This window comes from Xenopus tropicalis, chromosome 5 (genome assembly GCF_000004195.4).
Source record: "Xenopus tropicalis strain Nigerian chromosome 5, UCB_Xtro_10.0, whole genome shotgun sequence".
Classification (NCBI taxonomy): domain Eukaryota; kingdom Metazoa; phylum Chordata; class Amphibia; order Anura; family Pipidae; genus Xenopus; species Xenopus tropicalis.
Genome location: NC_030681.2, coordinates 48,196,883 through 48,211,878, shown reverse-complemented (window position 1 = coordinate 48,211,878; position 14,996 = coordinate 48,196,883). Strand labels below are relative to the sequence as shown.

The 14,996-nt window shown below is 41.5% G+C and overlaps 1 protein-coding gene across 1 annotated transcript; it reads right to left on the bottom strand.

Annotated features, from left to right (window-relative positions):
• Nucleotides 1-12,602, bottom strand: mtrf1l (mitochondrial translational release factor 1 like). The gene is made up of 7 exons (XM_002936377.5): nt 12,112-12,602; nt 9,854-9,933; nt 8,943-9,126; nt 4,754-4,917; nt 3,807-3,924; nt 2,924-3,060; nt 1-838 (listed from the first exon to the last, which is right to left on the bottom strand). The coding sequence occupies exons 1-7, from the start codon at nt 12,536-12,538 to the stop codon at nt 617-619; spliced, it is 1,332 nt and encodes a 443-aa protein (XP_002936423.2). The 5' UTR covers nt 12,539-12,602; the 3' UTR covers nt 1-616.
• Nucleotides 12,603-14,996: the final 2,394 nt, after the last annotated feature.

The window sequence follows — 14,996 nt, the reverse complement described above, 5'->3', positions numbered from 1 at the left end:
TGCTTTTTCAAATTTATTTTGAAAATGTCTTAAACAGAGGACATCCCAACATTTTTTAAAAGTAAATAGATGCTGGTATAAAAACTTTGTTTAAACTGCTCATGCTTGGACAGAAGTACTTACCTCTAATATGGCAAAACACATTTAAGTTGATTGTTAAGGGAAGAGTGTAACATAAATTGTCTTGTTTTTATTTAAAAGCAAACCTAAAATAGAAATTATATTGTCCCAATCTTTGGCTAGCATCAGAAGTGCCATATCACTGCACAAACACAGGCAGATTTCGGAGCTAAAAAGCAAACGTATGCATTTTGGACAGATAAATGCCCCACACCTGTACCTGTCAGTACATACTAAAGACAGAAGGCAGTAGATTAGAGTTTACCAGGAAGTGTAAGAGTGACCCAGATGTGAAACAAAGTTTAGTGTCTGACGCACACCTTCCTCACAAGCACAGCTGCATGTAGTATCTACAAACCTAAACCACCTCTTCCTGAAAGTCAACCAGCAGCTGCCATACCTAAAGGACAAATGCAGGAGGAATTACAAAACAAAACATGGACTAACAAATATTAATTAGTAGTTTTTAGTATTGATGCAATGGTTGACAGGAGAATCAGGTTTCATTTATTTGCTCAGTGGAAGAGTCTGAAATAATGCCCATTAAAGATTCATAGTCTGCATATTCACTGAGAGACTGAATCAAGTCATCTAAAAGTTCTTCTCCAAAAAGGAATCCTTCAATGTTGTGTAAAGATTTGCCGATTCGATGGTCTGTAACACGGTCTTGTGGGTAGTTGTAAGTACGGATTTTTTCTGATCTTCCTCTAGTGCCAATCTATCAAAGAATAACATGGAATAAGCAATAAAAGTGATAAAAAAAATTAAGCATGCCATGCAACACACATTAGCATAAATATAGTGTGTTGTGTTTTGACACTGTTCATCTAACAGTGTGCAACAGTGTGCAGTAGCCATGCTAACAGACCATGATCAGTCAGTGATAACAATGGTCAGAGGCAATCAAACCAATACAGTGAGAAAACAACTTCTATGATTACTCCTATGTAGATACAAATCTACATAGTAAGTAAAACAGTTGTTGAGTGTAAAAAAAAGACCAAATTCAGTACTGCACTGAATGCCACACAGGGCGTATTCTTGGCCTGTGGATAAGTGCATGAAAATGCAAATGTGAGCAGTTTCACGCTTAATTCTTTAGAGTGTCTGCACCTGGGCTGATGCAATGCCTCCGGGAGCATGTACAACAATCAGAATTTTAAAGCACAGGGGCAGATTCTGCGTGTAACCACAGGCAGAGAATCCATCCTGTGTGGCATGACCCTTAGGTAAAAAAAAAATACATCTGAAGTCATCTCCAGTTATAGTATGTTGCAATTGATGTTCAAGCCACTGGGGCATGACATAATGTAATTTGGTTCACTGTCTGCTACATGAGCCACAACAGCACTGTCCATAATACAGAAGATATATGGCAGCATGTATAATCACCTGCGTTAAGCACAATTCTGCATGTATGGCCCTATAAAATCATCTATTTGGCTGATAAAACCAAAGTTGAGCCAATCTGGTGTATGTGTATTGGATCAGCCACCAGTCATGAAACTCACAGGCCCACATTTCAGCAATAATCCAATAAAATTGGCCACTGTTGGCTGAAATGTTCCTACCAGTGATACATGAGCTGTGGCTATATCTGAGCAGCTTAGCAGAAGGGCACATGGCTGACAGGAAATATGCCTTATTGAACTACAAAAAATTTCTATAATTTCAAATGATTGTACAGGCATTGGATCGGTTATCCGAAAACCCGTTATCTAGAAAGTTCCGAATTACCGGAAGGCCATCTCCCAAACACTTCATTATAAGCAAATAATTCTGATTTTAGAATTGATGTCCTTTTTCTCTGTAATGATAAAACAGCACCTTGTACTTGATCCCAACTAAGATAAAATAAATCCTTATTGGAGGCAAAACAATGCTATTGGGTTTAATTAATTTTTAAGCAAACTACGGGGCACATTTACTAATCCACGAATCCGAATGGAAAAAACTCGGATTGGAAACATTTTGCGACTTTTTCCTATTTTTTGCGATTTTTTCGTAGCCGTTACGACTTGCGCGAATTGTTGCGACTTTTTCGTAGCCGTTACGATTTGCTCGTATATTGACGCGACTTTTTCGGATTGAGCGCTCGTAAACGGCGGCCAAAAGTTTCAGACTTTGCATGATTTTGGAAGCCTCCCATAGGACTCAATGGCACTCTGCAGCTCCAACCTGGCCCCAGGAAAGTCACAATACTGAAGCTTGAATGAATCCGAAACTTTCGTACTCGGCACGACGGCTACGAAAAAGTCGCGACAATTTACGAGCAAGTAGTAATGGCTACGAAAAAGTCGCGACAATTTACGAGCAAGTCGTAATGGCTATGCGGCAATTTACGAAAAAAATCGCAAAATACCGATCATTACGAAAAAAACACATTCAGACGCTTTTCGGACGTTCGTGGATTAGTAAATGTGCCCCTAAAAGTAGGATTGCAAGCTTACTGATCCTTAAACAGGAGAGAGCTTTTCACACGTTTTCTAGTGCAGTCCAACCCCCATCCTCAACTCTCAGGGCTCTATTATTTCCTGCACTGCTGCAGTAATTAGCCCTGCTGTGCACCTTAAAAGTACCTGAATAAAGGGGAAATGGACCTGTCATCCAGGACCCACCCCTGGAGTCCTGTACAAAAAATACATAGTACAAATGAGAACTGAAAAGGATATAAGAGTAAAAAATATTGGTGTCTATGTGTATTATATGTCTGTGTGTATTAGCAATTTTTCACGTTCCTTTTGAACAGTTGTAAAGAAAAGTGTGCTGCTAGGATTAAAAACTGATTTTCCTGGTAACATACCTGTATTTTCCTTGCATTATATCGTTTGCTTGTTTCCTCTTCTAGCTTCATTGTGTACAGTTTTGCACGAAGTACTTGCATTGCCTTTTCTTTGTTTTTAATCTGGGATCTTTCCTGTTGGCACTCTGATACTACACCTTTAAAAATACAGTAATGGCATAACTATACATAATACATAACCACCAATACTTAGTCGCTACTTGTCACGGCTACTAAATTCCAGAAAATTCTCTGCCATAGACAATACTGAGAATTGCCTCTGCTAAAACACATGTAGAGACAATTATCAGTAAATAATTAGCATTGTCTTTTTTTTGTAGCCGTGACAAGTAGCTGCTACTAGTAGCTCCGTGTGTCTTTACCTTTATATGGTTTGAACAAAGAAATCTAATAACAGTTATCTCTTCTACAACATACCAACAATAAAAATACAACCATCCCTTCACAATTCAATTAAAGGGGGTGCCAACTAAACATACAATTTTGCATACTGAAAGAAAATGTAATTTTAATAAACTTTCCAAATAATTTAAAAGTAATTGTTACTGAAAGCAGTTACCTGTCTGCCACCTTCTATCCTCTGCCCTGGTGGCTCTGACTCTTGAAACAATGTAACAAAAGCCACCTGGTAAACAGGACTTAAGGTCCCCATACACGGGCTGATAGTAGCTGCCGATATTGGTCCCTTGGACTGATTCGGCAGCTTATCGGCCCGTGTAGGGGCAGAAACGAGGGGCCTGGCCGACCGATATCTGGCCTAAAATTGGCATTAAACTAAACATCTCTCAGATATGGAAATAAACTTATTTTCCTCAAAAGCAAGAAAAGTCCAAGAAGGCAGCTCAATCTCTCCTTTATTGTTGCTAATTAGTGGTTATCATACCTGTTGGAATGTGAACAATCCGCACTGCACTGTCTGTGGTGTTTACATGCTGACCCCCAGCTCCACTGGCTCTTTTTGTTTCAATTCGTAAATCCTTAGGATTAATCACCAAATTAATCTGATGGTACAAAATAAAAGGATATAGTTAACTTCTGACTGACACTAAATACTCTCAAAATCAATTACAGATTAATAACTCACATACTCAGTCATCTCTTACTCTACATTTACCATCACTACACTAACCAGCAGGAACATTACAGCCACACTGGTTACCCTCACCATATGTCACATTTCCCCTCCCGCTTAGAATGTAGGCTCTCGTGAGCAGGGCTCTGCACCCCTACTGTCTCCTAACAATATCCAGTTGCAACTGTGAATCATTTCTGGAAAAATGTTTGTCTACATATGTTAACAGTTGATCTTTTATTTCTATCCCATCACTCTGTTAAAAGGACAGGGCTTTATAAATAATAATAATATAGGGAGGCTACTAATTTTCAACGTAAAACTTCTGCATTGATATATAGCAGTTAATATCTCTTTTGGAAAGCTAAGCTTCCCCAAACGTTCATTATTCTTCACCTATAACTACACTTTATGTAGTTTCTTATTAGCTGAATGCACAGAATGTCTTAATGTCCTATTTATACATATTGATCTTTTGCGGTTGTTTACACTTTATTATTAAATATGCCAGTGAAGAATGCACCCCATGTACCATCGGTGATTAAGCAAGACAAACCTGCTCCTTTATTGTAAACTTTTAAATTACAATGTAAGAATACGCTTATCTCCCTAAATTTTCTCAATATATGAGTAAATCTTATTATTCTTAATTTTAACTGCTTTGCTGTACATTGTTTTTAAAGCAAAACAAAAAAAAATATTTAAAGGTTAAACTGACCTTTTAAAGCATAACATATTACAGGAACCATAAACCTTACCTCACTTGGCTGGGGAAGAATTGCAACAGTCATTGTACTGGTATGAATTCTGCCTTGCTTCTCTGTCTTTGGCACTCGCTGCACCCTGTGGACACCACCTTCAAACTTTAAGCATTTGTATGCATCTTGCCCCCCAATGCTGACAGTTGCATGTCGAAGGCCACCTACAAACACATTAAATATAATATCAATTCTAAATTTAACATTTTGCTTTATTAATTCAACAAATTAATGGACTTTGTGCGCACATTCTTCTACCAATAGACAGAAGAACAGGTTCTAAACATTTGTATAGCATTATATGCTTACTTGTTATTTAGTTATGTAGCTCCTGTAAAATATGTCAATCATAGAAGCTTCCAAAGGAAGTGTGGTGTTCCATAAGCAAGATTTGGTAAATGACATTTACCAAATTAAAAAGATACAGGACATAGTACTAGAAGAGCTCTGAGTTTGCTTAATTTTTAATATATGTTAAATAGTCAAATTTACTAGAACATCATAACAAGAACATTTCACAAGAAATATTTTTCACCAAGCATAGCTTATAAAATTACCAACTGTTACTAATTGTTTTGATCTTATCTAATTGTGACCCCATTAAAAATAACAGTTTTACCTCCAAAAAGTACTAGGAATACCTCCCATTGCTCAGGGCTACCAATCCATTTTATAAAATTAAAGCCTAAGGGTGCAAGTTATCTACAAGTTAGGAAGACTGTAGGTATGAATTACTAGTTTTAATTAGTTGCTATGTTTTCTTAGACCTACAGCAGTGCTACCCAACTGGCAGCCATGCCCCCACCCCCCCCCACCCCTCTATGTGGCTGCTGTGACTGCTTACCTTGCTTGTGTAAACTTTAAATGGTATACTAATATTAGCTGACCCCCTACATTGTTCATACCTTTTAGTGCCTGTATTGTTTACCCCCTGCATTGTTCACAACTCGGGCTCAGCCTGCAAGCCTCTCATTTTACACCTGTTCACACCTCAGACTGTAGGAGCAGTGCCAGCATTATGTCATTGTATCTACTGCCTCCCCTACCCTGCCTATGTGTGCGCCATACACATTCTCTGCCTGCCCTACCCTGCCTGTGTGTGCCATACTCTGCGCAGCATGCACGTGATGTCACAACCCTCAGCTCCGTCAACAGATTTCCTATGGAAGTCCTCTGAGGAGGTCTGGGGGCACTTTTTTTAATAAATAAAAAAAGAATATAGGCACCCAAGGGCTGTCCCCCAAAATGTGCTGCCATAGGCACTGGCCCTCAGTCTGAGCAGACGCATAATCTGCAGCTCCTTACCGTAACTTTTCCTGAGACCTATTCGGTGCCCTTAACAAGCCTCATAGCACCACTGAGAGCCCTATCTGTGCTCACCAACATAATGGGCAAGCACGATGCCAAATCTAATAGGAATGCACCGAATCCACAATTCGGTTCAGGATTCGCCCAGGGTTTGGCCTTCACGGCAGGATTTGGATTCGGCTAAATCCAAGTGCCTGGCCAAACCGAATCACATAAAAGCAGAAGTTCAAAATTTTTCACCACATACTTTGCAAGTGGTTCTCTTTAACCCTTCCATGGCCTTATTTGCATATGCGACTCGACAAATATCTCTGCTCGTCACAGCAAACCTCAGACTCGGACAAAGAGTGAGAACAGGACTCTCACCATAACAATATACACCTGACTGGCCTACCCCAATATACAGAGGGCAATGTACTGGAAAGATATATGGAAGACTGTTTGCGCCAGAATTTGCATGTTGAAAGGTTCTCCAACCTCTTGGTTATTGAAAGGGGTCATCATGTGCAGACTAGACCCCATCCTCCTGGGGCTCCCACCAGTCACCGATCATGCGCTTCTTAAACTTTCAAGACCAGGATGCTGCCCTGGCTGCTGCACGTAAGAAACTGACCTGTAATGGAAAGCAAATCTCTCTGTTTCCCGATTACTCAGCCTCCGTCCACAAACAATGGACATCCTTTGCAGGAGTCAAGCAGGGATTAAAAGCAGTGGGGATCTCTCTACATCTAGGGTGGGCTTACCCACAAGGGTCAATACTGCAAAGTATTCTAATTCCCTTCAGGTACGGTCTACTTCAATGTATAACTCCAGGGACATTACACACTGGTACTTATGGCTAGAGAAATGCAAACTTTCATTTCCTGGAACACTAGGGGGCTTAATAGCAAATAAAAGTGCTTACAACTCTTTGACTACATCAAAAAGCATAAACCAGCAGTCTTGCTCCTGCAAGAGACCCACCTTGACGACCAAAAGCTTCTTTCACTTAAGAGGCACTCAGTAGCACATACCTACCATGCTCCCTTTTCTACCCATGCCAGGGGAGTTTCGATATTGGTAAGAAAAGGCATCCTTTTTTAAATTTATCGGTGTGCACACAGACTTCTATGGTTATATTATGACCATTATGGCAGCAGCCATTGTGTCCCTGGCCATTTACCTTTGACAATCCTCAAAGGTCCAGGTGCCTTTGAAGAAAAGTTAGCTTCTACTAAAGCCCTTAATATATTGTAGAGCCATGTTGGATTTTCCTTCGGCTCCCCCAGCATCGTCCCTGCGGCAACCAACCAAAAAACACCCTCCGCTCGCACCCCCCCCCGCGACCTAACACCCCCAACGCCACACTCTCAAACCCCCCCCCCCCCCCAACACACAGCGCTCACCTGGTCGCTCTGTGCTTCTGCTTGCTCTTCTCATTCTAGAGGAGGGGAGGGCACCTGCTTCTGAAACAGACACTGAAAACAGCAATGCGCATGCACCGCCTACAGTGTCCCGGTCCCATAGTCTGTGCAGGAGCGATGCATTGTGGGAACCCTCTTTACCCAGCTCAGCGTTTTTTCTCCCCGTTTGGCTTCAGATCTTCTGAACAGGTGAAATATGGGGAGACTTAAGGGCACTGAAGGTATGCCTGCATTTTGAGATTAACTCTTTACTAGCCTTTCCTTCTCCTTTAAAGGACAAGGAAAGTCAAAATCTATTAAGCACACTATTAAATAGTACTACTATTGCTGTGTAAAAATGCTATATTTCTGGCTTGCCTAATGAAAGATTTACAGAGATACACTTACTACAAACGACATACTTGTTTCAGTGAACAGCGTTGCAACCTTTAAAAAGGGATGCCCATACCCTTTCCCTCACCATTTCTACTGCACGTGTCCTCAACATCCTGCGCATGCGTGTCCCCCCCATCCTTCTGCTCCCCGTGAGCTACTAGTGGCATGTTCTGCTTTTTAACCTGGGAGTCTACACAGCTGATCCCAGACTCCACAGAAAGCAGCCTCTGCATCCCGTCACCCTCCCTGCGTCTTTGTCCGGCGGCTCACACCCACCAGTGCAGAACCCCCCCCCCCCCCCGCTCCAATCCCTGGAGTCTTGGAGTCTTTGTCCACCAGTAACACCACCCCCCCCCCCGGCACTCGCCTGTCCGGCTGCGTCCTCTTCTAATGGCCCAGGCTCGCCACCGCATGCACTATACAGCACGTCGCCATAGCAACCGGACTTTTGCCGGTCTGTCGGAAGGGGAGCGCGCCTGCTTGTGCTGAAGAGGGACATGTGCGCATGCACTGCGATGCATTATGGCAATCCTCTTTACTCAGCTCAGCGGTTTTTTTTCTGTTTGCTTTTTATCATCTGAACGATGGCAATTTGGGGAGACTTAAGGGCACTATTGAGACAACTGAAGGTAAGCCTGCAGCTTGAGATTAACTCTTTGGTAGCCTTTCCTTCTCCTTTAATCATAGGCTCATAAACCAGACCTTTCCTACATTTCAGCTTAAGGTGAAAATTGACAAACCCAACCTTCAGTTTTATAGAGATCTTCAGCTACACCATGCATTCAGAGCCCAGTTTGATACCTTAGACACTGAATAAGTTACTTCACCACTAGAGTTAGTCTTACAGAACCTTGTGCATAAGGAGCTGACATCTAGATTATACCGGGTACTTATTGATACAGTCTCCCCTCTGTTTGCCCAAAGACTTTGGCTACAGACCCTTCCAACTCTGACCAAAGAGCAATGGGAAGAAGCCACTGACTCGCTCTGTGGTGCGATTCAAAATAAAATGAAAGCTATTAAAAACATATAATTAAAAAAAAATAAATCCAGTTCTGATACAATTAATAGGAACAACATTCACAGGACTCGCTGTTACTTACCTAGCTCACTGGAAAAGTATTCCAGCAAATCAAAGCTCCAGTTTTTATGAACTGCATAATGCTGATACATGTCAAACATCTCAGCAGTGAAAAGCATTGCCTCCTGCCCTCCTACACCTGCAGTCACTTCCATAATAAGGTCATTATCCTCAGATTCTTCTCTTTTAATTAAAATACTGGCAATCTACGAGATAGATAAAGTGAGGGTGAAATGATAAACAGCGAGATAGTGAGGATAAATGATAAACTTTAGTACAAATATGTATACAGGACACCGGCATTTAACATCTAATGGTTATTACTATGTAAGTCAATGTAATGTATTAATTAGCATTAAAAAAAAGTCTAAACCTAATAACTGTTTATATAACATTATGCAATATGAAATTTCTACTAGCTTAGTAAAGGATATCTTTTCCCTCACTAAAAAGAAACCTGAAGCACTGCTGCATTGCAGCCAAGTCTGAAAGGAGTTTGTATGGGTTTCCTCTGGGTACTTCGGCCTCCTCCCTCACTCCAAAAACATAAAGGCAGGTTAATTGATAAAACGGACACACCCTAATATCTGTAACAGCACAGCAGAATAATTTTGCGATATATAAAGAATAATAAGTACCATTGCAAAGTTAAGCATTATTTCTCATTTGTTGGTAGATGAGATTATCTCAAAGCAATCATGGTTATTTCTACACAACACACACACAAAATATACAGAAAACAGGTTTGGGAAATTATATTTGAAATCCAAAAACTGGTTTACAAGCAGTTTATGCACCTTAATGTTTTGCATTCTGAGTTTTGTTTGTGAGTGGGACTACCTTTGTGCCAACTTTTCAGCCTGCATTGGTGAGCTGAGGTTAATTTATTGAGATAGCAAAGAAAAGTACAAATCTAATGAAATAAATGCATACCTTATGTTTTAAATGGTTTATCTCCTCCTGGCAAGATGCTATTTCCGTAGAGGCGAGGGCCTTTAAATCTTCACATTCATCTTTAGAAAAGATAAGTTAAAACATTTAGTTTTCTGATGTATAGTATAGCAAAAACATGAACATGAAAGTAATGCAGTATTTATGCAATACTCAGTCCCTTCAGTAATGACTTATATATTACTTAGCAGGCAAGAACCTAGAAAGCAGTTTTGGGAGAATTTTCTTGGCATATTAAGCAGAAAGTTGTCTGTCTGAGACAAACTGAAAGGTTGTTTTAAATTATCCTGTAAACTACATCCATAAAAAGGGCTAAAACATTGTATTACCAGAAGTATCTGGAGACCCCCTCTATTATTGCATGTGCAGAGTTGGAACACGTACTGCTGAAATCAGTTACCTGTGTGTTGTATAGGTATATGCCTGCTCTAGGCCAAGAAAGCATACACAGTGGTATGTGTATAGTACAGGTATGTGCAAAATTAAACAAATGATACACTAGCCCTTTATGGTTTAAAACACTGTCACTGTTTAAAAGAACACTATTATTTTTATAGTAAATATAAATGCACACTTAGGGGCAGATTTATCAAGATGTGAGTTTAGAGTTAAATACATAAACACTCACCCACTTTATATTCATTCCTATGGGATTTTTAGAAGAGTATTTATCAATGGGTGAAAGTTAGAACTTCACCACTCACATTTTGATAAATCTACCCCTTAATGTATACTTCCCCCCCCCTTTTTTCCCCCCTCTTCCCTGCACTTCTGTAAAAAGCAGTACAGGCTTGGCTTAATGTTGTATCCATGCCTAGGCAGCCTTTGTCTCACTGAGCTTCAATTGTGTTATAATCCCAACTGAAGAAGCGAACTGGAAGCGGGAACTAGTAGATTCTAGGGGGCTCATGAGGATGATGTGAAGTTATAAATTTCAGAAACACCAGCAAAGTCACAATAAATTGTGGTCACTATTGGGAAAAAAGTAGGTGTGGATAAAAAATGTCTCTCTAGTTATTTTCTCAGCTTTATTCTCTTCAATTTTACCTTTTTTTTTTTTTTTGTATCTGTCTATACAGCATATTCTGTTATTAGTCGGTTGAGGCAACTAATCACGCTGACTTTAGCACCATAGGATATTATAAAAGTCGCTGTGACTTATCACACTGTGTTTTCACTGTGCGAATTAGCCACAAAAGAGAGGTTTATACTTGAAGAGATTGCTTTGAGGGGGTCCCTTTAAATAAGCGATCCCCAACCTTTTTTTTTACTTGTGAGCAACACTCAATGTAAAAAGTGTTGGTGAGCCACACAAGCATGGAGGTGCCAAATAAGGACTGTGATTGGCTAATTGATAGCCCCATATGGACTGTCTGTCGACAGGAGGCTCTGCTTGGAGTAAACTTTGTCTCTTTGCTTCCAAAACCAAGCCAGCAATGTAAATGGGCACCTTCTTTGAGGCCAGTGGGAACAACATTAAATGGTATGGTGAGCAACATGTTGCCCCTGAGCCACCGGTTGAGGAGCACTGCTTTAAATCATTAAAGGCTTTGAGAAAAACAATGGTTTGTGTAAAGGAATCTATTATTAAGGGTGCGATGCCAGAAATGTGTTAGGCCCATGTCTGTAGCCTTTCCATAATAAAGTTTTTGTTGCTTTTTACCCCGGAGAGCTTCTCAATGATCTTTATTCTATCTAAATTAATTGCTAATTAGCCATGCAGGATATGAATTCAATATATGGCCAATATAAATTGGGATGGGAACCCTAGGTCCAAGGCAAATCAGGCAAGCGATTATAATCACTGGGGGGTGCCTAATATTTTGGAACCCCCAAATGATTATACCTGTCATACCCCTTTAAGGGGAGCATTGATAATAGTGTGAAAAGGTGCGTTCCAGGTGAGTGTAAGGGCTCGTACACATGGGCATTGGGACCTGCGTTTGGCGCTTACATGCGCCTGTGAGAACTCCACCACAGGGGAACCCAGGTCCAAACACCTGTGTGTACAAGCACAAAAGTTTACTCCAGTTCTAGTAACCCATAGTAACCAATCAAAAAGTAAAGTTTACTCATCTGCTGTTTGAAAAGAAACATGTAACTCTAACATGTTATTCTGAGTTGCAAACCTGCAACAATTAACACCTTTTGGGTGCTGAGAATTAGATATATGCAGAGGTCCAGCCAGGAGCTTTAATTTTTGCAGGGCATGAAGTATAATAAATACACCTTGCTCTGACCTTTCAGAAGCTGCTGAAGCTCCTGCTGCTCCTGTTCCTTCCTCCTCAGTTCCTGAATGGGAGAAAGCAGTCGGCGCAAATCCCACGCATTCCTCCGCTGCTGTCCTTGAGCCCCGGCGGGACACCAAGCGCTGTTACTAGCTTCACTAAAATCGCTCTCCTCATTCCTTGCACCCAACTCGGAACTCGCTCCATGCCCAGAAATATTTGGGTTATTTGAAGTAGTTGCCAGTTTTTCCAGACGCTGGATGAAACGTTCCCACGCCTCGCTGCTTAGCGCTTGCTCCAGGGAGGACATACATCGCGTTGGAGCGACTGCATGACGTGCCCCGACTCTGCGTCCAGCCACGCGAGCCCATTTATTGGAGTAGTTGCCGGGACCCAGCCGAACACGGCACAAAACACAGCGAGTGACATTTAACAGCATGACCGCATAGTTCTCGCGTTAATTCGTCACCGCATGGAAAACATGTACAGCGTGTAACGCCATCTTGCGGTTGTCAAAGCGTTAATGGCCACCATGTTATGGCTGGCAAGCTACAATTTTGAGGTAGGAGGGCGCCGTCTAGCGATTACTTTCGTGAAGCATCAGACTAAAAATATGGGGCAGACAAAGTTAGTTTAAAAGTTATCGTACAGCGAACAGCCATTACAGAAACACTGGGGACGGGACGTTAGTACTAAAATATATGATTCCTCATCTTTATTATGACTGCGTGTATTTTATTTCTTTTCACTTTATGTTGAAGGCAGCAATTCACAATATTGGTCTCTTTACCATTCCATTGATCTTATTTAAGCCTTCAGTATGGACTGCAGTACTGTGGTGTGCCCTCCAGTTCAACAGGTTATATGCCCTTTAGATAGCTACGAGGGGCAAGTCTGCAGTGGCATAGCTAAATGTTACTGAGCCCAGGGTTGGACTAGGGGGTGTAAGGCCCACCAGGGCTTCTGCCTCAGGGGCCCCTGCACCCCCGCCCCGCAGAGTCCCCCACACCCTTTGACCTCCTAGCACTCCTAAGGGCTCTGGCACACGGGGAGATTAGTCGCCCACGACAAATCTCCCTTGTCACGGGCGACTAATCTCCCCGAACTACCATCCCACCGGCGAACATGTAAGTCGCCGTTGGGATGGTACACGCTGCGCAGGCAATTTTGGCAAATCGCCGAAGTTGCCTCGCGAGGCATTTTCGGCAATTTGCTGAAATCACGCCGCCACGTGTGCCATCCCACTAAATGATGAAACTTACCTGCAGCATGTCGGGGGAGGGAGACTGGCAGGATTGGATCTGGGCCGCTGGGGCACATCTGGTTTTTTTCCTGGTACCCCGGCAGCCCAGTCCGACGCTGACTGGGCCCCACAGTAAATGGAATGTAGGATCTCAAAACATTGCTAAATTGACCAGTTCTACCTGTATAGAAATTCTTCATTAATTAGGGCCTTACTGGACACTCTACACTTCTGAGCCCCCCTACAACTGCAGGGTCTGCTTCCCCTGTAGTTACACCCCTGCAAGTCTGCCTTACATCTGATGGATGCTGCATGCTGCCTATAAGGTTTGTCTTGAATGTAAAGGTAGTAGTTAATTATCTAAAACAATGATTTTAATCACTGCATTGCTTCACTAATATGTGATAATCTGTGAAATTGTCTGCAATTACCTGCTCTGTAACAAAAACATAAGTCTTGCCAAAGTGTCAGGCATTCACGCTTTTATAAGCGGGACACTGGGAGAGCAGGAAATCTCTCAGCCCTTGGGCTCTGGCTTTTGGTAACCTGAAACTTGCAAAACAGGTTCCCAAACTATTATGGTTCCTAACACTCTTCCCTCAACCCTAGACAGAAGCTGAAAATTGAATTTCAGGCACTTAGTTTAAGGAGTTCAGGAACAGCTAGTAAAGGTATAGGATATTTTATTCGGATTACCTGGGAGCTGGGGTTTTCAAGATAAGGCTGATGCCACATGAGGCGTTTTTACGCTGCGTATTTTCTCAGCCTAAAAATGCTGCACAAGCCACACAGCCCCTGACTGGCGTTTTTCAGCCTAGAACTGGTGACGTAGCAAATCACATTTCCATGGTGCTAATAGTGCGAAATAGTAAAAACGCTGCGTATTTCAGCTAGGTCTGGCAGCTGCCTTTGTGTATACATAGGAATAGCTTGCTGTGCAAATACTGGCGTATTTCGGCAAACGCTCTAAAAATCCTTGCTAAGGCGTTTTGTAGCGTATTTACGCTTTGTGTGGTTTGCTTCGAATCTTTTCAAGTTATTTCTATGGATGATATTGTGCGTTTTTCAGCTGCCGAGAGAATTAGAAGATACGCAGCGTAAAAAAACGCCACGTGTGGCATCAGCCTAAGATTTCTTTCCATAATTTGGATCCCTTTTAGCTAAATGGACTGTAGGGAAGACACCTTGACATTATTCAGAATCTTCTGGATAATGAGTTTCCAGATAAGGAATCCCATACCTGTACTAAGTATGCCCCCTCTTGATTGCTGTAATATTACAATAAGCAAAAAAAGAACAAAAAATATTTACAAAAAGGAAAAAAAAAAATCTTTGTTTTAATGTCCCAGGTGTTTAGTATATCCAGGCTGGCTCCTCTCCACTTCTCCTCTGGATATAGTAATCAACAAGTTGATTTATTAAAAATTGTACTGCTTCAATAAACATTTAACAAAAGGGACTGAGTTTTACCTGCAACTTACTTTTCAAGGTTAAACCCCCCAAAATACTTCGGGGGGGTTTAAATGGTTGCCTTCACGTATGAGCGCTAAGGGACACGATTTTGCAAGCCTTATTACTCAAGTACTTGCACCACTAGCAAGTGGAAATTGGCTAAATAGATTTCATGTCAATTTCTTATAGGCCCATAGTGCTG